Below are 27,765 nucleotides of genomic sequence, written 5' to 3'. Positions count from 1 at the left end.
TTACACCTGGTTCAATTATACCCTGGCCTCTAGCCTGGCTTCAACTGAAGTCGCACAGTAATTATACCCTCCCACCAGTGGTGTTGTACCATGTTGCTCTGGCCATAGTCCCAAAGGGCCATATGCATCTCTCCCCATTAGAGAGACAGTTGGTGATGTATAGCTTGAGTCACCACTCCTCAAGCATGGGGCGAGGTGAGGAGGCAGACCTCCATGAACTACCAAAGCCAGTATAGGGATTGAGCCCATGCTGTTGGCGTCTTTCTGCATTATAGACTAGCTGTCTAACCAACTGAGCTAACCAGCACCCCTCCCCCCGTTATACCATATACTACAGAATAAACTATATGACACAGCAATCTAAAACCTGTTGACCAAGGAATCCCCTGATAGCTACAAATTGTTTCTCAATAAACGTCAATAAAGCTGCTGCCGTACAAGAATAGATCGGAACTCAATCAAATTCATCCTAAAATAACTAAATTACTCTACGTCACAAGAATAAGTGATACCCTGCCGTGATTTCAAGACATTTAATCTCACCACTCAGGGATTTTTCTTGAAATTTTCAATGATATCTGTACTGCCTGCCCCACCCAGTGAGACTACTAACTTGCAGTTATTCCCAGGTAACCATTATGATCCGTGTTGCCCATGTTGTGATAGCTTACATAATAACACTCCAAAAGCAATACATTATGTGAAGCACTTTCAGACATTTCAGCAATGAGATGAGGCGTTCTATCAATATATTATAATAAGCTTGTCATATTTCATTGTTAATAAGACCATAGTTAGAAGGTGTGGTAGTACTGGTTGCCACAAGTGAGACTGATGTCTGTCTTGATGCTAATTAGGAGTTGATGTCTACTCACCAGCACAGAACCTTCAGTACTCCTCTGTGTATACCTGTTCATGAATTCCTCTCATAACTTGAAATAGCTGACAGCTTTGACAATACTGCAGCACTTTACATTGCCACTGAGAAGCTAGACGTTTAACCACAACGACACGTGGGATGGAGCACTATCTCGTTACCTCTGTGGCTGGGTTTTAATTAAGCCCGTACTCATTTGAATGGAAGTTTCCTTTCTCTGGCAGCTGAAAGAATTCCACATGATGTGAGTTTAGGACAATCTCAAGTAAAAACAGAAGATGATGGAAATGCCTGGCAGGTCTGGCAGCTTCCGTGGAGAGAGAAACAGAGTTAACGTTTCAGGTCAATGACTCTTTGTCAGTGACCCTGATGAATGGCCACTGACCTGAAACATTAACTCTGTTTCTCTCTCCACAGATGCTGCTGGACCTGCTGAGTATTTCCAGCATTTTCTGTTTTTATTTCAGATTTCCAGCATCCGCAGTACTTTGCTCTTATACTAGGACAATCTCAATGCAGTTCACAATGGGCATAGGCCTACCAATAATTCCTTAGGTTCTAAAATCGGCGCTCAAACAGGACATTTGTGAAGGACAATAGTGTGGAGACTGGAAACATCCCACTGGCAGATGCAGAAGTTTAAAAGCATTTTTGTAACACAGTAGAGGGAACATTATTCTGTAACTAAGCTACGCTTTGCCTGACTTGGAAGTGTTTGATGATGTTACTGAAGACAGGAAGTGGAGAAATGTTCTATTCCCAGTATTGATGGCGCCCAAGCCAATGTGAAGAAAGTTTATCATAAAATTTAAGATAAATAATTAAAACAGATATAAATACTTAGATCTAAGTTATGCGACTGATGGGTTAATCCTGTAACTCCCTGCCTAATAGCATTGGTGGGAGTACCATCACCATACCGACTGCAGCAGTTCGAGAAAACAGTCAACCACCATCTTCTCAGGTCAGCTGTGAATGGGCAATAAATGCCGATATTACCAGCAATGCCCACATCCCTCTAATGTGTGCACCTTCTAAATTATAATAATTCCCCCCATTTTTTTTATGTTTGTTTATGTCAACCCATCAAGCATGTAGTGGGGTATACTCCTGAAAGATTTACACTCAGGTTTAGCAGATAGTACGAGGAGCCTTCCAGCTCACTCAGTTCCAGCTGAGGCTGACGTTTCCTCCCCTTTAATACCCCCCCAAATTTGGCTTTGTATTGCAGGCTGTGGAGATGCAAGAAATGGGGAGGGACGGCTACTCGGACAGCGATCATTACCTCCCGATGGAAGGCCAAAGTCGAGCAGCCTCCATGCCACGGCTACCTGCAGAAAACCAAGTGAGCTCAGTGAGATGTACTCTGCTGCATTCTGTATCATGTTCCAGTATTTTAACTCTTTCAATGCAACCAGTGCCAGATGAGTTCTCATCTAAAAGCATCACAGAGGAAATCGTTAGATTATTAACACGCCCAAATGAATTGTTCTTTTAGTTTATTTGCAGGGGAGAGAATAGTAACAAATAAAATCTTTAAAGGGGCATTGACATTAAGAATTTCCATGTTGCAAGATAGAAATCCCTGTGTCAATCAGCAATCAGTTTTATGGAGGAGCAGCAAATGCATAACTTTCAAAGACATGATTTTCATTCAAAGTCTCATGTGAGGATCATGTTCCTGGGTGCTGTCCATTGGGTGCTGTCAGATGGGTGCTACCTGTTGGGTACTGCCTGTTGGGTACTGCCAGTTGGGTGCAGTCGATTGGGTGCTGCCAGTTGGGTGCTGCCTATTGAGTGCTGTCTATTGGGTGCTGTCAGATGGGTGCTGCTAGTTGGGTGCTGTCCATTGGGTGCTGTCCATTGGGTGCTGCCTGTTGGGTGCTGCCTGTTGGGTGCTGCTAGTTGGGTGCTGCTAGTTGGGTACTGCCAGTTGGGTGCAGTCGATTGGGTGCTGCCAGTTGGGTGCTGTCCATTGGGTGCTGTCAGATGGGTGCTGCTAGTTGGGTGCTGTCCATTGGGTGCTGTCCATTGGGTGCTGTCCGTTGGGTGCTGTCCATTGGGTGCTGTCCATTGGGTGCTGCCTGTTGGGTGCTGCTAGTTGGGTGCGGTCGATTCGGTGCTGCCAGTTGGGTGCTGTCCATTGGGTGCTGTCAGATGGGTGCTGTCCATTGGGTGCTGCCTGTTGGGTGCTGCTAGTTGGGTGCTGCTAGTTGGGTGCTGTCCATTGGGTGCTGTCCGTTGGGTGCTGCCTGTTGGGTGCTGCCTGTTGGGTGCTGCTAGTTGGGTGCTGCTAGTTGGGTGCTGTCTGTTGGGTGCTGCCTGTTGGGTGCTGCTAGTTGGGTGCTGCTAGTTGGGTGCTGTCCATTGGGTGCTGTCCATTGGGTGCTGCCTGTTGGGTGCTGCCTGTTGGGTGCTGCTAGTTGGGTGCGGTCGATTCGGTGCTGCCAGTTAGGTGCTGTCCATTGGATGCTGCCATTTGGTTGCTGCTGATTTACAGGGAGAAAGGATGAGCATTTTCTGCCTAAATCTATATTAAGATTTTATTTCTTTTTGGTGCATGTTGTGAATATTTGAACTTTGACTTTGGAATGTAGAACCAATCAGGGAACCTGCATTTTAGTGCAACTCAATAAGGCCCAAATCATGAAACTAGGCTTATGGAAAGATAAGGCGAGTTTTCAAATGTTGATTCCTAACAAGGAAAAGAATATTCCTTTTAAAAGGAGATGTTGTTATCCTTGGGTAATGCAGCGCTGAAAGAGTTAAAGTGAGATCATTGTTTTTACAAGAGGGATTGTTTGCCTTTTTCATCTGCATGTTTTAAATTTTCTTTTTTTTTTAACTTCTCCACTATTCCCCAAGCATCCCATAGGAAGGGATAACCTGCTAACATTGCAAGAATGTTTCTGATAATCTGTGCCATACAATTTCCTTTTGGTGTTTGACAGTGGATCTTTAAGATCTTGAGCATAATTGACTCAGTGAAGACTCTCATCATGATTGTTGGACTTGGATCTTCAAATCAAGTGCTCATGATGAGGCTGCATCAACACAACATTTTAAACTGAAACATTGTGAAAACAAAGATATTTCACTAAGAAATCATCCAAAGACCACATTCCTGCAAGAGTCACTAATCTAACTGAGGCTCCTCCTGCCGTCTCTAGACGTCATTGTATGCAGACCTTCCAGCAGTGAATCATTAGACAGTGATTGAGAATGGGAACTCTGGCAAAATTAAATTTCGCCCTCCCAAGCTCAAAGACACTAAAACCAATTTTTGTGCCCCCTCTGCACCACCTTGCTTGAAACCAGTTACTTCAGTAAAGACCAAATATCAGACTGGGATGTTCTTCCAAATCTTATAAGTATAGAAACATGTATATGGACCATGATTCCCTCTTCTCCATGTCTTCCAACGACATTACAGCAGTTATTGATAGCGTCTGAGAAGGTGATATCTTGACGATGATGTCTTTGTTGTTACAATGACACTTTAACATTCTTTCACATCCTTTTTTGAAGATGCGTAGGCCTTTCCATTCGATGTTAACTAAAAGGCTTTGTGTTTGTCATCAGCATTCCTAAAGCCGTTATTGATGTTGCCTAATGGCTGAGCACAAGCTTACAGAATACATGGTTTGCATTATTACACCATTTCGTAAGCACATGACTTGCGAGTAATGGTGATTATTTTGCCCTTTTGTTCTTCTCCAACTGTAGACATTGACCAAGGGCTGATTTTTACTCTGTGAGTGAATGGGTTTTGACTGAGTTAAAAAAAATCAGGCCCAAAGTTCCACAACACTCTCTCTAAATGGATTTTGGCAAGGGTCTTTAGATCAAGGATTCGGAAACTAGGAGTCCAAGCAAATTCCTGTGCCCAGTTTTCAGGAGCTCAGTGCTGGATTCTTGAAGTCACAGTGGGCAATTATTTGGTGCAGTAGTGATGATTTGTCTCAAAATGTCTCCAGCTTATTTGATAAATATATCATTGTAGTATTTACTATTTATGCTATAGACATCTAGTGGTAGAACTTCTAGACTGTGCTAATATTTATTTCTAAACATATTGACGGACTGTCCAATATGGGCATTTTTGATCTCTAAAATATCCAACTAGAAATTCAACCATGCATTGAATGGCTGCACTAATACTAGTTCAATTGATAGGAAAGATGATCACAACATGTGCTAATGTTTGTAATTCTGAAAGGAAATTAACTCCTATAGAAAAAAGATCTTCAAAAAAGAATTAATAAAGATGATGGAGTCAGATGGATTATTGGCCCCTCGGCTCTAAGATTTAGGTTCAGTAGAGGGGACAGAAGCGTTCTGTGATGGCAGTTATGAATCTTAATTCAAATTAATTTTCCAACCATACCTGAACAGACATATGTTTACAGCACAAAACCAGTCATAATTTGTTCTGAAAAGTGAAGGATGACAAATAGATTTTGGCAATGGAAATATCCTTTAGATTAAGGGAGGAAAGCAGTCAACTACATTAAACCTGCACGATAACACAACTCATAGAGTCATAGAGTTATACAGCACAGAAACAGGCCCTTTGGCCCATCGTGTCTGTGCTGGCCATCAAGCACCTATCTATTCTAATCCCATTTTCCAACACTTGGCCTGTAGCCTTTTATGCTATGGCATTTCAAGTGCTCATCTAAATACTCCTTAAAAGTTGTGAGGGTTCCTGCCTCTACCACCCCTTCAGGCAGTGTGTTCCAGATTCCAACCACCCTCTGAGTGAAAGCATTTTTCCTCAAATCCCCTCTAAACCTCCTGCCCTTTACCTTAAATCTATGCCTCCTGGTTATTGACCCCTCCGCTAAGGGAAAAAAGTTTCTTCCTATCTACCCTATCTATGCCCCTCATAACTTTGTATACCTCAATCAGGTCCCCCCTCAGCCTTCTCTGCTCTAAGGACTGAACTGAAAAGACTGAACCCTAGTCTGAAACGAAGGAATAAATTTTTCTCTAACATTGAAGCTTTCACTTTTGCCTCCTTTTCCTTCACATTCCAGACCCTGCATTTATTCTCACCATCTCTATACATTCTCCCTTTTTCTTGCTCTCTTTTTCATGCTTCCTTTTCACTAATGTTCTCTTGTACTTTCTGCCACATTTGTTCATTCTGATTCATTCTTTCCATATCCTGCTCTCCATTTCACTTGCTTATGAAGTTTTTCACACTCACAGTTACAAAATTTAACAGGACAGACATCTTTTCAAAAACCCCTGATTAAAATTTGAAAGCAGCACAGTGACACTTCCAAGTCCAGCACAGATTCTTTCAGCCAATCAGATTGAGCATGCCGCACCCAGTGAGGAAGAAATTGAACCCCACTGTGCCATGTTTTTTGCTGCCATTCACATCCCCAAGGGTGCCTAAAATACATCCAATCCCAATTTTGTTCAGTAATTTTTCAAGTGTCCTCAGCAACCACCTAAAACTAGCATTATTCTCCTTACATATGTGAATGAGGAGCCCAAAGCATGCATTTAACACTCCACTCCGAAACTGGATAGTGCTGAGTGGAGTGCATATTATGGCCTATAAACAGAAAATGCTAGAAATGCTGAGCAGGTCAGGGAACATCTGTGCCTAATCTGCTTGTGATTCTTCAGCTGTTGCTTGGCAAAAGTAAGTAAAAGGATATTTGTCATGTAGGCCCCAACCTGCCAAGAATGAGGCACATTGGTTTTGTCATATGAACATTGATTTTTAACTGTTGCTGGAGCGAGGAAATGACTTGTTGAACAGATCAGCCGTGGCAAAAAAAAAACATTTGCATACTAACAGGCGGTGCTTGTGCAGACAAAGGACCATTCCCTGACACACCAACCCACAATGGATGTTGATCACTGGACAGTGAGGGGATGGGGAAGCGCATTCCAGGGCCTGCTGGGGTGATGCAATCCACAGGGACCAGGACTGGTTGGACCAGCAGGTCACATGACTAACTGGCCGTTCCAGGGTTTTTTGAACTAGCCACAGAGAGTTTGAGCAAAAAGACTGCTCCTGGACTGAGAAGATCTCTCCTGTCTGCTCCCATCTCTTTCTCGCAAGCCTCTGAATCCACTGTAGACACATGAACCCCAAGAGAGAAAAGTCTCCTACAGCGAACAAGGTTTAAGAAGAATACTGCATTCCAACGAAAAGCAAGAACTACCTACAATCAAGGACTCTACAGTGAGCTCGAAGAACCATAACACAAACTCTTCAAATATTGCCTCAAACTTTTCCACTTTATTTTTTTCTGCTCTTTTCTGTCTCTATTTGCATGTGTGTATCGTGTACACATGCTAAAGTTGGCGCATCATGTATCTGTAGATGTCATCTGAATTAGAGTTTAAGTTTAATAAATTTCAACCTTTCTTTTTTAAACCCAAGAAAGCCTGTTTGTGCTGGTTTCTTTGCCTTATAATTGGAAAGCGGTGAACAAGGATTCACCAAGGGGGAGCTAAAAACACGGTGTGTTTAAAATTAAACCCTGTTACAGTAAGACCAGGTGAAGGCTGAGAGGGACCCCAAGACACTTTTCTCACCTGGTCATAACAGTAATTTGAGTGCTAGTGTCCGGAATTGACCCACAGACAAACAAGAAGTGGGAAGCCAAATTGTTCCCAATCAAAAAGAGCAAGATTTCATACAGGTTTTCTTGTGGTTGTGTGTGCTTGAATACTAACATATCTGCAACTGAAGCTAGTAGCTCCCCAAGCCAGGGTGAAGTAATTTGGGATAAGTTAAAAGCACTGTCTATGGAGGAGTTGAGGAAAATGGCTGAGCCGTGTGGGATCACTGCACGTGGCAAGGCTAGGAAGTCTGAACTCCTAAGGCTAGTGGTGAGCCATTTTTCCCTTGAATCTGAAGAAGCAGAAACAGGGTTAGAAGCAGACCCAGACAGGGTATTGCTAGCAAAGATACAATTGGAACAGAGGAAACTGGAATTACAGGAGAGGGAGCAAGAAAGAGCCTTCCAGAAGGAACGTGAACAAAAAGAGAGAAGAAAGACAGGAGAAGGAACAAGAGACAGAGAGAGAGAAGAATATTCTGGAAAGAATGCAAAGAAAGAGAACTGAAGTGGCTTGAGTTAACTCGGGGGCGACAGAGTAACCCCAGTGAAAGCATGGCCAATATGGAGGAGCGTAATTCAGGGCTGGGTACAGAATTGTTCAAACTAGTTCAACTAATTCCAAGATTCAATGAGGAAGATGTAGAAACATTTTCTGTGTCTTTTGAGAAACTGGCAAAGCAGTTAAAATGGCCAGCTGAGACCAGGCCTCTTTTGTTACAAAGCAAGCTAACTGGAAAAAGCCCGTGAGGTTTATTCCCTATTGTCAGATGAGAGTTTATCAAATTATGAACTGATAAAAAATATTATCCTCGGGGCATATGAATTAGTACCTGAAGCCTATTGCCAAAAGTTTAGAACCCTCAAGAAGCAAGCTAATCAAACTTATCTGGAGTTTGAAAGCTGGCTTTTGACCAGTGGCTGAGGGCTCTTAAAGTACAGCTCAGCTATGAGAATCTCAGAGAAGTAGTTCTGTTAGAGGAATTTAAAAACTCTCTCCCATTCTCAATAAAGACCCATGTAGATGAGCAGCGGGTTCAGAGAGCCCGGCAAGTGGCCGTTTTAGCTGATGAGTTTGCTTTAATCTATAAGTCAGTTTCCCAGGCAAGAACCTTTACTAATCACCCCTACAAATTTGAAAGGGACAAAGGGTGGGAAGGTGATAGGAGCCCAAGCAGTCCTGGGAGAGAAAGGAAAGCAGGAGACACAGGGGGCCCTCCTCTAGCCAAAACGGAAGGTGCTGTGAGAAAGAGTGAGACCCGGAGACCTGTGTGCTTCCATTGTAATAAAGCAGGGCATTTAAAAGCTGACTGCTGGAAACTAAAGGGAAAACCTGTGGGTTTACCAGGGCACACCCACTCAGTGAAGATGGGAACCTAATGGAAAGCACAGCAGAACAAGCTGTGGCTTTAACTGCAGTACGAGTGAGACCCAGGAAGCTTACGGCTGCAAGTGCAGGAAAATTTTATAGGATTCTTGAAGGTTTTCAGGGTTTTGTGTTTTAAGGGAAAGTTAACCCCATACCCCTCGAGTGGAGCAAGCAAGCCCATTGTAATTCTCAGGGACACAGGGGTCACTAGATCCCTTTTACTGGGGAAAGGCCTGACATTTCCCCCAGAGAGTGCAGTGAACACCAGAATGGTGGTGAATGGTATTGGAGGGCAGTGTATGCCTGTACCTGTACACTGGGTGCGCCTAGAGTGCGACCTAGTTTCGGGACTGGTGACCGTAGGGATTGTCCCTAGTTTGCCTGTGGACGGGGTTGACCTGGTAGCCCCCCCTCCCCTCAGTAGAGAAAGTAAGACCGCAGGAAATCAGAGAAACAGGGCAGTGGCAGGAGACGGACCCCTGCAGTTTCGCTGAATGTGTAGTGGATCAAGCCATGATCAAACCAACTCCCCTAGAGGAGACTGCATTGGCACTGCAGGCAGACAACCATGAGGTCTGCCCGTCCAAGACTTTCTTTGGAAAGTTAGGAGACCCAGGGACTGAATTACATACATTTTCCCTAGCTGAGGCTCAATGGTCTGACCCAGTATTGCGAGAGTTAGCACAGGCTGCCCAGTCTGAAAGTGAAGCAGAGGGAGTCCCTGATTGTTACTATTTAAAGAATGGGGTACTGATGAGGAAATGGAGTTCTCCTCGCAGACCTGAGAGCAAGGAGTGGACAGTAGTTCACCAGTTAGAGGTACTGGAGAGAAATATTAAGAAGGGCCCACGAGACTACACTGGCCGTACGAAAGACCAAAGCCCGCATAAGACAGCAGTTTGACTGGCGAAAACTCAACAAAGATATGGCGGAGTACTGCAGGAGTTGCCACATGTGCCAGGTTGAGGGGAAACACCAACTTACAGTGAAACCTGCGCCCCTAACTCCTATACTGATGTTAGGAGGACCCTCCAGCAGAGGGCTGGTGAACTGTAAGGGACCCTGCCGAGAACAAAAAGGGACAGGCGTGCACAAGGCTGGCAAAAGGTTAGACAGGGATGCGGAAAAAGTGACCAAGAGGACAGGTTAAAGGAAATCCAGGAGGGATCCCAGATGAAAACCCCTACTGTCCGGTCAGCCAACCCTGAAAAATGTTAAAAGTTAGAACCCACATCTTCCTATGTAAATGCAGGCACTAGAAGCACTCCACCAGAGTTGCTAACAGCATTTACAAGAACCTGCAGAGCCAAAGAAAGACCTCTAGGAAGCAGAGAAATCATGAGGGTGATGCCTCATGTAGTCAAAGTGCCACAGGGGAGTGCAGTAGAGTCTGCACAAATACCTGCAGGCAGGAGTGTCCCAGAGGACAAAGGGCAGATTAGCAAAGAATTCTCCCCACAGTCAGAAAAAAAACCACCCATCCCCTGAAGTCAAAAGCCTTTGCATGACTCAGCAAAGCAGTGAAAGAGAGTTCACGATACACCTGCCCACTACTGACTCTCCTGAAAAAAAAATTCCAACTCAGGGCTAATTAAACCTAACCATCTCAAAGACCCTAGGCAGCCATGGAAATGGGCAAATTGAAGAAAAACTTCTCCAAAGAACCACATTTTTATTGGGATGCCCAAAAAAGGGGCAATTTTAATAAGTTTTAGGATTTGTGAATGAATGAGAGAAATGCATGTTTTTTTCTATATCTTATATTTTCTCTCGACCCTTTTAATGAAATGCGTTTTTCTCAAATCGCATTTCATTCCGCTGGGTGTGGAGGTGTCATGCAGGTCCCCACCTGCCAAGAATGAGGCACATTGGTTTTGTCATATGAACATTGATTTTTAACTGTTGCTGGAGCGAGGAAATGACTTGTTGAACAGATCAGCTGTGGCTGAAAAAAGCATTTGCATATGAACAGATGGTGCTTGTATAGACAAAGGACCATTCCCTGATGGTCATTCAATCCACAATAGAGGTTGATCACTGGGCAGTGAGGGGGTGCAATCCACAGGGGCCAGGACTGGTTGGACCAGCTGGTCACATGACTAACCTGGCTGTTCCAGGGTTTTTTGAACTAGCCACAGATTTTGAGCAAAGAGACTGTTTGCTCCTGGACTGAGAAGATCTCTCCTGTCTGCTCCCATCTCTTTCTCACAAGCCTCTGAATCCACTGAAGACACATGAACCCCAAGAGAGAAAAGTCTCCTCCAGTGAACAAGGTTTAAGAAGAATACTGCATTCCAACGAAAAGCAAGATCTACCTACAATCAAGGACTCTACAGTGAGCTCGAAGAACCGTAACAGCAACTCTTCAGATATTGCCTCAAACTTTTCCACTTTATTTTTCTTCTCTTTTCTGTCTCTATTTGCATGTGTGTATCGTGTATACATGCTGGCATGGGGGTGTCAAGCGAATTCGAGTTTAAGTTTAATAAATTTCAACTTTTCTTCTTTAAACCCAAGAAAGCCTGTTTGTGCTGGTTTCTTTGCCTTATAATTGGAAAGCAGTGAACAAGGATTCACCAAGGGGGAGCTAAAAACACGGTGTGTTTAAAATTAAACCCTGTTTCAGTAAGACCCGGTGAAGGCTGAGAGGGACCCCTAGACACCTTTCTCACCTGGTCATAACAATATTTTTTAAGGGTTGATGTGGAGTCAGGAGAGGTACTCCTGAAGGTTGGTGCCAACTTGCGGTTGTCCCCTCCCATTGTCCTACATCCCTCTCCAGCCCCCTCTTCTGAGGGCTTACCAGAGGACCACTGCCACTGAGGCAGGCAGCCCAAAAGTGATTTCCTTGAAATGCGTGAATCGTCCCTGGAAGGACAACAGGTGCCAGCAGCGCACCCAAATTATTGAAATGAGGCTGAAGGCTCAACTTAGAGAAAGCCTTGGGTCTTCTGGTTCGGGCCGCAGCTGTCTTAAACCTAGTAGAGTTTTACTTATTGCGGAGATCCATGCCTGGCCTTAGCGCCTTCATCTCAATTTCATCCTCTGACTCAGAATGGATAATTATGGGCATCACATAGTTCCCTGAGTTAATCATAAATGGCTTCTAGTCATCACATCGCAATCATTCCTCTCAACTTGGTTTTATTACTGGTGTGATATGAGACAATAACGATTTAGACATCTTACAGAGAAATCTTGAAGGGTGAAAGTTTTATGAAACTAAATCAGGCAATGTTCATCGAATCCAGTATAATTTGATAGTTTCATAGTTAAAGGCACTTAAACAAATGGATCCTACCATTAAACCTATTTAAGCACAATTATTACAAAGTATACTTGATGCCAACACCATGTTTGTTATGTCCAATCCTTCATATTGATTCTATAGAGTTTTCAGTTTGTAATACATGATAATGTAAGATGGTTCAGGCCCTTTGAACTCAGCCTAAATACACAAATTGTGATTTAAGTTAGATCAAAAAACACACATCTGAATTTTTACTCTGCTGCAATTCCACAGTCATCCTTAAAGCCAGCAATGTTATCACGAAATCCAACACCAATCTGACTTAATTGCCACACCCTCATGCCTAAACCCAATGGTGGAACAGGCTGAAGGGGCTGAATGGCCTACTGCTATTCCTATGAGCTTACACTGCTAAAGGGGCCATGCTTGTTTTTCTCGCATTGGCCAACCACTTGTTATGATGAAACAATTCACAATGCTCCAGGCTTCACAAAACGCCACCCTGTTGTTTATGCATAAAGTCATCAGGCCAAATTGACAAATGTCTCTTCTCTCTTGTTATTGATAAAGTCAGTGCTCTTCAAATTCATGTTCATTGTGGCTACAGAGCTGTGCTCTCACAAACAGTTAATAGTCTGAAACAGGATTTAATTTTTCATAGAATGTTCAGCAATTTACTGTTCTGAATCCTTGTGATGGCTTTGCTAACAGAACCAATTCTTGTAGGTATCCTCTAATAAGATATATATTTCTACTCCAATATTCCACAGATGCCCTCATTCTTTCCAACCCCCTTCCAATCCAGGCTCTCTAAATATTCCTTTCAATCAGTTTTTGGAGAGTTTCTTCTCATTTTCTTGTCAGTCAAGGTGTTTATTTGTCAGTTTAATAACATGATAAAATACTGATTTGATGGTTGAAGATCTGCTCTCCAAATATTCCAACTATAAGCATTCCTGTTTTGCAGCAAGGTGTTTTATTATCTATTACTCTGTCATGGTGTGGTTGACGCTTATTGTTCACCCATGACATTTCTCATGATCCTGGGTTTGCTGTCATTTAATGGCTGAGCATGGAGGTCAACCATGGAAGGTGGAGTCAGGCTAGAAACATATTCATGTATGTGCTAAGGACTCGTTACATGAATTGTTGCCAATGACATTAAGATTGAAGAAACTGGGACCAGGCTGCCTGCCTTATGATCACGAATTGGTACCTGTTCTTCGAAAAACATAAACTAGAAGGATGAAGAATACATTTAAAAAATGGAACAAAATATAAATATATATCCTGTTGAATTATTGAGCTGTGCTTCTGAAATTTGGTTCTGTTTTACACTGATGATTCATCAGAACCTGTGAAGGGGTTAACTGCTGCAAAAAGATGCTATTATATGCATGTTTAATCTCCAAGCAACGAATGGCCATCAAATTTTGTGAACACAGATATGAAGATACAATTAAATAGATAAATTGGATAGGTAGAGCCACTGTGCCTGAGCCATCAGTGACAAGAAAGATCTTTATTTATGACTTTCACAATGACCGTGCTTAAATCGTGTAGGCTTAATGTTGAAAGCTACAGTATCCCATCTTGTGTAAAACTTTGAATAAATTGTCTTGCAGGCCCCCACTTGCCAAGAATGAGGCACATTAATTTTTGTCATATGAACATTGATTTTAAACTGTTGCTGGGAAGAAGAGAAGGCCTTGTTACAAGGGCTGCCAGACACTTAGCTGAAAAACATTTGCATACTATCAGACAGTGCTTGTGGAGACAAAGGACCATTCCCTGACACATTCAACCCACAATGGATTTTGATCACCAGACCTTGAAAGTGTAAGGGAGAGCATTCCAGAGACAATCCACAAAAGCCAGGACTGGTTAAACCAGCTGGTCACATGACTAACTGGCTGGTCTAGGGTTTTTTGAACTAGCCACAGAGGTTTTGAACTCAGAAAAGACTGCTCCTGGAGTGAGAAGACCTCTCCTGTCTGCTCCCATCTCTGTCTCACAAGCCTCTGGACCCACTGAGGACACATGAAGCGCAAGAGAGAAAAGTCTCCTACATCAGACAAGGTTTAAGAAGAATACTGGGCCTCAACGAAAAACAAGACCTACCTACAATCAAGAACTCTACAGCGAGCTCGAAGAACAGTAACCAAAACCATCTGCAGATATTGCCTCAAACTTTTCCACTTAATTTCTTTTGCTCTTTGCTACCTCTACCTGCACGTGTGTATCACACATGCATGCTAGTACGGCGCATCTCCATCGGCATTGACCGAATTAGAGTTTAAAAGTTTAATAAAGTTCAACCTTTCTTCTTTAAACCTAAGAAAACCTGTTTGACTAGTTTCTTTGTCTTATAATTGGAAGTTAGTGAACAAGGATTCAGTAAGGGGTAATAAAAAATTAAACTCTGTTACGGTAAGACCAGGTGAAGGCTGAGAGGGAACCCGAGATTCCCTTCTCACCTGGTCGTAACACAATTTAGTAAAATAATCTAATATGATTCGACAATCTGGAACATTCTTTGAGCAACTGTAAAACCTGAAACTTAAGATAACTTAAAAATAATCATCACCTCTGGTGTGAAAATTCTGCTTATTTTCTCTATTCTTAAATCAGAACAATCTTACACCATCAAGTAAGGCTGTAACCCTATCCAGCAGAAGCAGATACTAAACAGTACAGGATAGGAATTCTGCTCCTAGGTAAACATTTCCTATCTCCAAATAACCTGGAAACACCAACTTTGATGGGGCTGTCCAAGACAATAATTTGCAATCAAACCCTCCCGGAGGAGGCCTCCATTTTATAATAATACTTACATTTATATCATGCCTTATCACATCAAAACATGATAAACTTTCATCCAATTATCTAGTTTTGAAGTGTAGTGACAGTTGGTAGTAAGAAAACGGCAGGTATTCTGCTTCAGTAACATCCCAGAAACAGGTACTATTGGATGAAGTCCGGTGCAGCTCCTTGCTTTTTGAATAGTGCCAGGGGATCTTTAACCAGCACAAGAGGCAGACAGATGTTGTTGAGATTTATCACTTCATCTGAAGGCTAGCACCTCTGATTCCTTCAATGCTACACTGGAGTGTCAACCTAGATTATAAACTCAAACTCCTGGGGCTTGAAGCTGCAACTATCCTGACCTAGAAGTAATATTGTTACCTGTTAAGCTAATCTGACATCCTGTTGTTTCATGTTAGCAATAGATATAAGCAACCTGCACAATCCTTGAACTAATTTCAACAGTAAATATGTCACTGTCTGGATCTTAAGTGCAATTTCAGACAAACCCTGACCAGCCCACAATCAATTCTACAAATCCATTCATTGCTTTCTCACTCATTACTGTTCACTAGTTTGTTTACTCCTTACATCTTTTTTTCCGAATTGGAATGTTGTTTATGGTGTTATTCTTCCCAGGCTACTTATCTCACTCTGAGTTATGAAATCCATGTGCACTTTTATCTGTATTCATGAAGGAAAAGGTTACCACTCTGTTCCTTTACATCAGCTGTTTGTCAGCTTAGCAGAAATCAACATCTCTAAACTCCTTAGACTGAAAGTGAAACATTTTTGCTAACGTATTTTGGATTTTTTCATACCCCTCATCTCACTTCACGCTTCCCATTTTTCTCTTCCTCTGCTGAAGGAAGTGGCTCTTGTTCAGGTAAAGTTACATGGCTCTGTACACGCTCCATAGCTCTATGTACAGTTCAATGGCCCTGTGTAAAGTTCCATTGTTCTGTGTTTGTTCTATGATTCTATGTACATTCCATGGGTCTGTGAATAGTCACGAATAGATGCATAATAACATCATGCACAAGTCACCCAATGTCATCTTCATGATGCAGTAACATTTATCAGCATGAAATATCTCACTACAGTACAAATTACACCATGCCATTGCATATTTACACGCACAAGAAACAAACAGTCTTGCCATCTCAGTGCCTATTATACCATTTTAAACAGTATGACTGAAAAATATTCTAACATAATGATTGCATTTAAAAACTATGAAAAAAGCATAACAAAAGGTGTATGTTACTGGAACAGCCTATTTTCGGATTATGGTCTCAATGAATGGGATACTGCAGCTTCTTTAATGTATTAATGTGCATTTGTGCTGTTTACTTTTCCTATGTATTAAGCACCAATTTAATTTTTGAGCTTTTTAATAGTGTGCTTCTCAATGTCAAATCTAGTTTGCGCCTTATGTATATTTAGTAAATGTAGCAGGCCAGTCCAACCAGATTTCTTGCTTCTGCGCGGATTCAACTAAAGTTGGGTTACTTCAAAACTATGACTCAGGTAAATATTTGGAAACTCTGGCAGCCACATTGAGGGGTGGATATATATTTTAATGCTGAATCCACAGTACTAAAAGTGTCATTGTAGATCAAATACAAATACAAACCACCTCACTGATTATTTGAGAGTAGAGTCCAAATTCCCATCAATAGGTGACTGTGTAAACTAATCACAATAAATGCAAAATAGTGGAACGAGGGTCTTTAACTTAAGCTGGAGGCCTTTGAGCTTTGCATGTAAGCATCTGTGGGATGTGGGCATCACTGGCTAGGCCAGCATTTATTGCCCATTCCGAATTGCCCTTAAACTGAGTGGCTTGCTCGGCCATTTTAAGAGTCAACCACATTGCTGTGGGTCTGGAGTCATATGTAGGCCAGACCAGATAAGGACAGCAGATTTCCTTCCCTAAAGGGCATTAGTGAACCAGATGGGTTTTTACAACAATTGACAATGGTTTCATGGTTACTATTAGACTAGCTTTTTAATTCCCAGATTAATTAAATTCAAATTTCACCATCTACTATGGTGGGATTCAAACCCGTGTCCCCAGAGCAATAGCCTGTTTTTTTTGGATTACCAGCTCAGTGACATTACCACTACACCGCTGCTTCCCCCTCTGTGTCGAATAATTGTTAGATAATATCACTATCCATGCTCCCCACAGTGCAATCTGATATAAGAACAGTAAAGAAGCTGTTAGGGGAGTTGAACAAAAGCTTGGTCATAGAGATAGGCTTAAGGAAGGTGTTAAAGGAGAAGAAAGATTGGAGAGGTTTATGGAGGGATTTCTAGCTCGTGGAGTTAGGTGGCTGAAGGCTTGGCCACTTATTGTGGGGTGCATTGAGCAAGAATGCTAGAGAGGCCTAAATCAGAGGAGCCAAAGTTCGGGGGGTTGTATAGAGGGAGGAGGTTACAGAGATAGGGAGGGACAAGACCATGAAGGAATTTAAACGTGAGGGTGAGAATTTTAAATTTAAAGTGTTATGGTGTCACGGGCCAGTGTAGGGCAGCAAGGACAGGGGTGATGGAGAAGTAGAAGTTGGTGCGGCAGAGTTTTGGATGAACTGAAGTTTATGGGGAGTGAAGTATTGGAGACCGGCCAGTGGAGTATCAGAATAGTTGTTTGGACATGGATTCGATAGAGGTGGTGACAGATAATGTTCTGGACCTGGAAGCAGGTGGTGCAAGAATTTGGCACTAAGTATAGTTTGCAACTTAAATCTTTTGTTGTGTTGTTGTTTTGTCTTTGACATACTCAATGTCTCTTAAGCTGTAATCATACTGAAAAATAAATGCAATTACCCACTTTTTTTTCTGGTTCAAGACGTAACCTTCGCTGAACCTTTCATTCTTAACTCTCTCTACCAATTGTGAAATTAAGTTTAAGGTTTTTATAGGTCTCTCGTCACGCATTCTGTCCTTGATGATTTATTATATTCTGATAACTAGACCCCCAGAAATGAAGTCATTACTGTCAAAACACCAGATGTGAACCATCTAGGGCTTATTGTTGCAAATTATATTGATAAAGCTTTCATCAACAGGCACAGATCATACATCCTACATCACAGCAGCAGAGTCAGTGAAATAGTCAGTGAAATAGTCAGTGAAATAGTCAGTGAAATAGTCAGTGAAATAGTCAGTGAAATAGTGTGCTGATACACAAAACTCTAAAGCGTCCTGGGAATGAATAAGTTAACCATTTCAATATTTCTAGCTACAGTACAAATCCACAAGCCAGCTACAAGTTAAAAAGAATGCAAAAACCTTAATCATATCAGATTAAATCAAATCCATATCCTACCTATATATCTATACACAAATAGGGTTATCTTACAATGGTCCTTTTGATGGAGCAGAACTGGGGTTCCAAGCTCAGCTCAGGGTTGAGTACCAGATGTAGTCAACAACTACTCTTCATACATTGTGAATTATATATATATATATATATAGATGCATATAGGAACTGCACAATACCAGACATAATGAAAATCTTACCCTTGACAATGTGTTACAATGAAGGAAGGTTAAAAAAAAGGATTTGTCACTGTGGGCAGTTCTTCTGCACCTCCTCCCACCCACCTGTTTAAGAGAAATGTTGGCAGAGATTAGCAGCAGATTTGCTTCCCATCTGCTTGGCCAGAGAATGGACTGCAATGACGTAAACAGAGGGAATTGAATAAATTACATTGGAGCTTTGGTTTGGGTAGAAAATAAACTGCCCAGTCTGCCAGTAAGCCACACAGACCAGGAAGGCCTGAGTCATTCCCTGTTCTGTGCCATTAGTGATCTCACTCTAAGCAGTGATACTAGAGTTACCCTCAATATCCCTGGGTTAGGGAGGAAAACATCCGTCAAGGTTTTCTCATTATTCAACAATCCCAGCTGGAAGTTTTCTTTACCTCTGAAACCTCAGTTAGGTAAAACCCAAATGATAGAATAAGAGCCTGCTCTGTACTAGCTGTAACTGAAGCGAGTTTGGGGGACGTTTCAAACCAGTCTTTTAATGTGTGTGACTCCACACGAATATCCAGAATTCAGCACAAGTTGGTACTTTATTGTCACTCTCACTCAGAAAGTCCACAAGGCAGCTGTGAAGAGGGGAAATATTTTGACATTAACACAGAGGATGTTATACTACTATGGGGCGGCACAGTGGCGCAGTGGTTAGCACCGCAGCCTCACAGCTCCAGCAACCCGGGTTCAATTCTGGGTACTGCCTGTGTGGAGTTTGCAAGTTCTCCCTGTATCTGCGTGGGTCCCCTCCGGGTGCTCCGGTTTCCTCCCATATGCCAAAAGACTTGCAGGTTGATAGTTTAATCGGCTGTTATAAATTGTCCCTAGTATAGGTAGGTGGTAGGGAGATATAGGGATGTGGTAGGAATATGGAATTAGTGTAGGATTAGTATGGATGGGTGGTTGATGGTCGTCACAGACTCGGTGGGCCGAAGGGCCTGTTTCAGTGCTGTATCACTAAACTAAACATCCCAAATGTTCTGTAACTGATAGATGCTGACACTAGCGGCCCGATTTTAACCTAACCCACTCGGCAAGAAGGGAATGATGCCAATGAAGAGTAATATCATCAAAAAGTATTCAACGCATGTCTGACCTGAACACACTCCCATTCCTGCTGGGCAGGTTAGATAGAAATCAGAGCAGAAGTGGCACACAAATAGAAACGTGTTCCATTCCCAGACCTCACATTCCTCACTTTTTTAAATTTCCCCCTCCAAAATTTCTATCATCAGAACAGGTGGAGGCCATTCAGCCCCTCGAGCCTGTTCCACTATTCAATGAGATCATGGCTGATCTGTGAACTAACTCGATATAACTCCATTCCAATAAGCCCACAGTTTCTTGCCCAAATGGAACAGACTGCCTGCTGAGGAGGTGTTAGAAGCTAATGGCGTGGAAAGAGGAACTGAGAGATTTGGCAGAGAAAAGGATTAGGGAGCAGAAGAAATTATGTATGGGATAATTTGAACTGTGGGACCAGCCAGGTGGACTGTGATGGTCTCTTCTGTCCCTAAAAGATGTAGTATTTGTTTTATATGTGGAACAAAAATTCTCAAATAATGCTAGCCTTTCTATCCCCTCCCCAAAAACTAATCACTCTTTCAGCTTGAAGAAATCCTGTTGGTCTGGCCTAACCACTTCTCTTTAATGACTATAAAACAGCCAGGTGTTTTCTATTCTGCACTTTCTACCTGCTTATTGTATAACTGTTATATCTTTGTGCTCTTTTCCTTCTTACCCTTTCTTCTCCTTTTTCATATCTTTTGGTTTGAAATACCCAACTGTTATTTTAACAAAACTTCATTGACTTTGTTTGTGTCTTTCCATACCCTGAACATTCTTGTTGCTGTCTTGTTTCTCTGTTTTCTATGTTTCCCTTTTTTTTTAATGTGGGATGTTCTTGCTGCCATTTCCTGTCACCTCTATCCCGTCTCTACCTCCTCCCCTATCTGTTCCCTCTTTGTTGTGTTTTTTTTCTGCCCTTCTCGGTATGCACCCTCTCTTGTGGCTGTTAGCAGAGGAGAAAAGTGCGGAACCGTGGAAATAACCTCAGTGTATGTACCCTGTCTTAGTCTCTCTTCTCTTGTGTTTTGATTACACTTGTCTGTCTCTAAGTTTCATTTTGCCAAATGTCAAACTTGCCGGTGTCTCCCTTAAAGGGCCTGTTCAGTTGTTAAAGAAACAATGTCTAAATAGTGGGAAAAGAATGTGATCACTCTTCCCCCAAATAATTATTTGCAGGCATAAAACAAAATGATGTAAATCAGACTGAAATGTATAAATGTGACAAAAAGTGACACACAGATCACGCAGCTCTTCCCCGAAGAATGAAAGGTTTGCCAAACATTTTCCTTTGTGAAGAGAATGGCCCTTTTATCTGCAATGGTACTTAAACAACTCGGTTCCTCGAAATTACTCCCTGGATATTTTTTTCAATTAATATGTTAAGTATTTGCATGACTATTAATACACAAAATGTTTTAAGTTATTTTCATTTTATTGATGGCAGGTGTCAGAAGTATTCAGGCAGGAGTGGGTTTTCTTTTAATTATTTTTTAGTATTTTCACCCCTCTTCTTTTGTCTATCTAATCTGATATTGTGCAGCCAAGGCAGCAGCTGCCAGTGCCCCGTCTAACCTGGGTGGTGCCGGGAGCTGCCTCCCATGACCCTCCTCTCAGGTTTCCCCAGCACACCCGCAGCCAGATCCAGCTGCAAGGCACAGGCTGCACCAGCACCTCACTCTTTGCCTCAGGAAATGAGCAGAACACTGTTCAAAGCTGCATCCACTCTGTGGTAATGTCATGTACCTGAGGCTAATTGTCCCAGTCCCACTGACTGAGATAACTCAATACAGACCAGGTATTGAATCTAGATCCTTCCTGGTCTCATGGCTCAGTACCACACCAGCCAATATACTTATCCAGTAAACCATCAAGGATTCTATTTATATTCCTTTTAAAAACAAAATCTAATGCAATGACAACTGAACGCGCCTTTTGATAGTTTGCATGCTGAGGGCTTTGAATCCAATCAGGTGTTTTAAAGCTTGACTTCATTTTGTTTTAGGAGATTGTGGGCAGCCAGGCAACCAGCTGAAGGATTGCATGTTCCTGAAAACTTGCTAGAATGTTATCGCATGATGTATCTCTTAAAAACTCAGTGCTAGCATGTGACGTGGTCTTTAACTGTTTGACAAACAGCATTGATGTAAAAAGAACTTTGTCATATGGGGAGGGAGAAACCAAAATTCAATTTCTATGGTAGTGATAGACCGATATCAAAATGTGTCGGAAACCAGCAGAAGCCTCATTATTCAATGTAAATCGGGCTCTTGTGATGTCATTGGAACCCCATTGCAATTTTGGTGTAATTAAGTGCAGTGCCTGCTGAGTTCTGGACCTGTCCAGTGCGCACAGCTAGAAATGGTCAGAAAGGGTGTCCCTTAAAGGCATCATTGAAAACAGATCTGACAACAAAATAAATGTATATATTTAGCACATTTTTAAGACAATATGCACCTCACTATTAATTGTTCCCCTCTCGACTGGCCTAGCCCTGCCTTTTATCCCTTGATGCAGGCCCAAGCTCAATAAATGGTCAGCTGGATTTCTTATCTACCCAAAGCGGCAAGCTAATACAAAAGCAAAATACTGCAGATACTGGAAATCTGAAATATAAACAGAAAACACTGGAAATACTCAGCAGGTCAGGCAGCATCTGTGGAGAGAGAAGCAGAGTTAACGTTTCAGGTCTGTGACTTTTCATCGGAAATGACCCGAGGTGTTAATTCTGTTTCTCTCTCCACAGATGCTGCCTGACCTGCTGAGTATTTCCAGTGTTTTCTGTTTTTATTCCAAAGTGATAAGCTGCCTATCGTTGCTCCGAATGTGCTGGCAGCTCACCAGTTCAATGCGAATGTGACATGACTATCAAAGGACGCATCAGGGGAGCAGTCCAATCATTCCCCACACATCACCCCCCCACCACCCCCACTGCCCCAACTGATGTAACGCAAAAATAAAAATCAACCTCCTTGCATCTTCAGTCTCAGAACCAGACATTATCCTGCACCAGGAAAATTTTCAGACAGCACTCAAAGTAACCCCAATAAAGAACACACTCACCCGGACTCTAATAGAAATAATGACAAATTTATAGAGAATTAAAATGTTCTGTATCTGTTCTTATGCTGCATGTCCAAAAATTCAAATATAATTCCTGTATTAATTGCATCTTCTCTTTCATCACTGTCAGGTCATAAAGAATTGGATTTTTTGATATTGTACATTCAGGGCACCTATCCACGCAGCTTTCTTCCCCATTCCTCAATGTGCTTTAGCAGCCGCACAAATATCTTGCACACTTTATACCGGTCTATCACTAAACTCAAAAAGGATTGTTGGTTTAGTACCATGTTGGTTTATAAACAGCTAGCAGTGTCCTGATGTTCTTTGAACAAATACAATGTTCATATCTTGTTACTGCGCCTTAAAGGAAAAGGTAAGAATGGGAAAGCAAAGCAGTCCCACAATGAGCAGGGGAGATCCACAAATACTGCTATTGATCAGTGGGAACAGACAACCCTTCCTGCTATTGGGCAGTGGCAACAGACAACCCTTCCTGCTATTGGGCAGTGGCAACAGACAACCCTTCCTGCTATTGATCAGTGGGAACAGACAACCCTTCCTGCTATTGGGCAGTGGGAACAGACAACCTTTCCTGCTATTGGGCAGTGGGAACAGACAACCCTTCCTGCTATTGGGCAGTGGGAACAGACAACCCTTCTTGCTATTGGGCAGTGGGAACAGACAACCTTTCCTGCTATTGGGCAGTGGGAACATACAAACATTCCTGCTATTGGGCAGTGGGAACAGACAACCCTTCCTGCTATTGGGCAGTGGGAACAGACAACCCTTCCTGCTATTGGGCAGTGGGAACAGACAACCCTTCCTGCTATTGGGCAGTGGGAACAGACAACTCTTCCTGCTATTGATCAGTGGGAACAGACAACCCTTCCTGCTATTGGGCAGTGGGAACAGACAACCCTTCCTGCTATTGGGCAGTGGGAACAGACAAACATTCCTGCTATTGGGCAGTGGGAACAGATAAACACTCCTGCTATTGGGCAGTGGGAACAGACAACCCTTCCTGCTATTGGGCAGTGGGAACAGACAACCCTTCCTGCTATTGGGCAGTGGGAACAGACAACCCTTCCTGCTATTGGGCAGTGGGAACAGACAAATATTCCTGCTATTGGGCAGTGGGAACAGATAAACACTCCTGCTATTGGGCAGTGGGAACAGACAACCCTTCCTGCTATTGGGCAGTGGGAACAGACAACCCTTCCTGCTATTGGGCAGTGGGAACAGACAACCCTTCCTGCTATTGGGCAGTGGGAACAGACAACCCTTCCTGCTATTGGGCAGTGGGAACAGACAACTCTTCCTGCTATTGATCAGTGGGAACAGACAACCCTTCCTGCTATTGGGCAGTGGGAACAGACAACTCTTCCTGCTATTGGGCAGTGGGAACAGACAAACATTCCTGCTATTGGGCAGTGGGAACAGATAAACACTCCTGCTATTGGGCAGTGGGAACAGACAACCCTTCCTGCTATTGGGCAGTGGGAACAGACAACCCTTCCTGCTATTGGGCAGTGGGAACAGACAACCCTTCCTGCTATTGGGCAGTGGGAACACACAAACATTCCTGCTATTGGGCAGTGGGAACAGATAAACATTCCTGCTATTGGGCAGTGGGAACAGACAAACATTCCTGCTATTGGGCAGTGGGAACAGACAAACATTCCTGCTATTGGGCAGTGGGAACAGACAAACATTCCTGCTATTGGGCAGTGGGAACAGACAAACATTCCTGCTATTGGGCAGTGGGAACAGATAAAGACACCTGCTATTGGGCAGTGGGAACAGACAAACATTCCTGCTATTGGGCAGTGGGAACAGACAAACATTCCTGCTATTGGGCAGTGGGAACATACACAAATACTCCTGCTATTGGGCAGTGGGAACAGATAAACACTCCTGCTATTGGGCAGTGGGAACAGATAAACATTCCTGCTATTGGGCAATGGGAACAGATAAACTTTCCTGCTATTGGATAGTGAGAACTGATAAAGACTCCTGTTATTGGATAGTGAGAACACACAAACATTCCTGCTATTGGGCTGTGGGAACACACTAACACTTGTGCTATTGGGCAGCGGGAACACATATACTATACATAGAATCTGTGTATCTATATATAGTATATGTAAAGTAGGTACAGACAGCTTATAAATATGTATATACAGCATGTCTATAGATAGTATTCATATATGTATAGGCAACATATACTGTATATTTAGGCACAAACAAGAAATGTTGGAAATACTCAGCAGGCCTGGCAGCGTCTGTGGAGAGTGAAGCAGAGTTGTTTCAGGTCAGTGACGCTCATCAGAACTGGCAGATATTAGAAATGTAATAGGTTTTAAGCAAGTAAAGCGGGGGTGGGGAAAGAGATAACAAAAGGGAAGGTGTTGATAGGACAATGTCACAGAGAATAACTGACCAGAAGGTCATGGAGCAAAGGCAAACCATCCCCCACCAGGACGGTTTGAGGGCTCTCCGCTTCTTCCTTGAACAGAGGCCCAACCAGTCCCCATCCACCACCACCCTCTTCCGCCTGGCTGAACATGTTCTCACATTGAACAACTTCTCCTTCAACTCCACTCACTTCCCTCAAGTAAAAGATATTGCTATGGGTACCTGCATGGGTCCTAGTTATGCCTGTCTTTTTGTGGGATATGTCAAACATCCTTGTTCCAGTCCTACTCAGGCCCCCGCCCCCAACTTTTTTTCCGGTATGACTGTATTGGTGCCGTTTTCTGCTCCCGCCCCGAACTGGAAAACTTTATCAACTTTGCTTCTAATTTCCACCCTTCTCTCACCTTTACATGGTCCATCTCTGACACTTCCCTTCCCTTCCTCGACTTCTCTGTCTCCATCTCTGGGGATAGACGGTCTACTAATATTCATTATAAGCCCACCGACTCCCACAGCTACTTCGACAACACTTCTTCACACTCTGCCTCCTGTGAGGACTCCATTCCATTCTCCCAGTTTCTCTGTCTCCGATGCATCTGCTCTGATGATGCTACCTTCCATGACAGCGCTTCTGATATATCTTCCTTTTTCCTCAACCGAGGATTCCCCCCACTGTGTTTGACAGCGCCCTCAACTGTGTCTGGCCCATTTCCCGCACCTCTACCCTCACCCCTTCCCCTCTCTCCCAGAACCGTGACAGGGTTCCCCTTGTCCTCACTTTCCACCCCATCATCCTCCGCCATTTCCGTCACCTCCAGCATGATGCCACTACCAAACGCAACTTCCCCTCCCTTCCCCTGTCAGCATTCTGAAGGGGTCGTTCCCTCTGCAACACCCTGGTCCACCCCTCCATTACCCCCACCACCTCATCCCCTTCCCACCTTCCTCTGCAAGTGCAGGAGGTGTAATACCTGCCCTTTTAAGAACATAAGAACTAGGAGCAGGAGTAGGCAATTCAGCCCCTCGATCCTGCTCCGCCATTCAATACGATCATGGCTGATCTCATCTCGGCCTCAACTCCACTTTCCTGCCCGTTCTCCATAACCCTTCAACCCATTACTAATTAAAAATCTGTCCATCTCCTCCTTAAATTTACTCAATGTCCCGGCATCCACCGCACTCTGGGGTAGTGAATTCCACAGACTCACGACCCTTTGGGAGAAGTAATTTCTTCTCATCTCTGTTTTAAATCTGCTACCCCTTATCCTAAAACTATGACCTCTCGTTCTAGATTGCCCCACCAGAGGAAACATCCTCTCTATGTCTACTTTGTCAATCCCCTTAATCGTCTTATATCTTTTACCTCCTCTCTCCTCACCATCCAAGGCCCCAAACACTCCTTTCAGGTGAAGCAGCGATTTACTTGTACTTCTTTCAATTTAGTATACTGTATTCGCCGCTCACAATGTGGTCTCCTCTACATTGGGGAGACCAAACGCAGACTGGGTGACCACTTTGCAGAACCTCTGCTCAGTCCAAAAGCATGACCCTGAGCTTCTAGTTGCTTGCCATTTCAACACTCCCCCCTGCTCTCATGCTCACATCTCTATCCTGGGCTTGCTGCAGTGTTCCAGTGAACATCAATGCAAGCTCGAGGAAAAGCATCTCATTTATCCATTAGGCACACTACAGCCTGCCGGACTGAACATTGAGTTCAATAATTTCAGAGCATGACGGGCCCACCTTTCTATTTTTAGTTATTTTTTTCTTTTTTTGTGTGTTTATTTTATTTTAGTTTGTTTCTACTGTGCCTACCCAATTTTTTTTTCATGTTTGTGTTTGTGGCTGGTCAGTTTTTCAGTCCATTAACACCCTATCTGTACTAATGCTTTGTCTTTCAGCACATCATTAACATATTGTTTGCCTTTGCTCCGTGACCTTCTGGTCAGTTATTCTGTGACCTTGTCCTATCTACACCTTCTCCTTTGTTATCTCTTACCCCAGCCCCACTTTACCTGTTTAAAACCTTTTACATTTCTAATATCTGCCAGTTCTGATGAAGGGTCACTGACCTGAAACACAGATCTCTCTCCACAGATGCTGCCAGACCCACTGAGTGGTTCCAGCATTTCTTGTTTGTATTTCAGATTTCCAGCATCCGCAGTATTTTGCTTTTATTTTCCTGTATATTTAGGCAGTATGTCTATAGTGTATTTTGGTTAGTATATACAGTGCATGAATATATAATATATCCGTGGCTAATATACATAAGGTATGTATAGGTAATACTAATTCATAGAGTCATAGAGTCATTTATGGCACAGAAGGAGGCCATTCAGCCCATCGAGTCCATGCCAGGTCTCCACAGAGTTATCCAGTCAGTCCTGTGATTCTGTGATGCTGCCCATGAGAGGTCAAAAGGTGAATTAAAATGTGACGTCTAAGTTTGCTGCAAAGTAAGTTTGCAAAGAAAGTCTGCAAAGAAGGTGTGTGCTATATGTAAGACTCTTAATATATATATGGACTATAGGGAACCTAACACGGGAAATTGACAGGAGTGGGTACAATACTGGTTTTACACTACACCCAGTTTTACGCTTCATTGAAGTCAGCATCAGGCGGGCTGTAAAACCAGCCTTCCGCCCAATCCTGTGGAATTCCTGCTGGGCAAGTTGTTATAATTGTCGCCTACGTATCTATAGATTGTTACATGTTGTACAGGTAGGTATCATGTATCCTGTGTGTAAAGCAAGTGCATGCATAAGTAGAGTATGTAATGGCA

The 27,765-nt window shown here is 43.0% G+C and overlaps 1 protein-coding gene across 1 annotated transcript in view; it reads left to right on the top strand.

Moving 5' to 3' along the window:
- LOC137355764 (voltage-dependent P/Q-type calcium channel subunit alpha-1A-like) overlaps positions 1–27,765 on the top strand; it is a 644,715-nt gene that overhangs the window by 586,638 nt on the left and 30,312 nt on the right. The window contains exons 47-48 of the mRNA XM_068021264.1: positions 2,109–2,222; positions 20,459–20,494. Of these exons, the coding sequence (XP_067877365.1) occupies positions 2,109–2,222; positions 20,459–20,494 (150 nt within the window). The remainder of the gene's footprint in view (positions 1–2,108; positions 2,223–20,458; positions 20,495–27,765) is intronic.

Source organism: Heterodontus francisci, chromosome 43, assembly GCF_036365525.1.
Source record: "Heterodontus francisci isolate sHetFra1 chromosome 43, sHetFra1.hap1, whole genome shotgun sequence".
Taxonomy (NCBI): Eukaryota; Metazoa; Chordata; class Chondrichthyes; order Heterodontiformes; family Heterodontidae; genus Heterodontus; species Heterodontus francisci.
The sequence above is the reverse complement of the archived record's forward strand: the minus strand, read 5'-3'. Positions and strand labels throughout refer to the sequence as shown.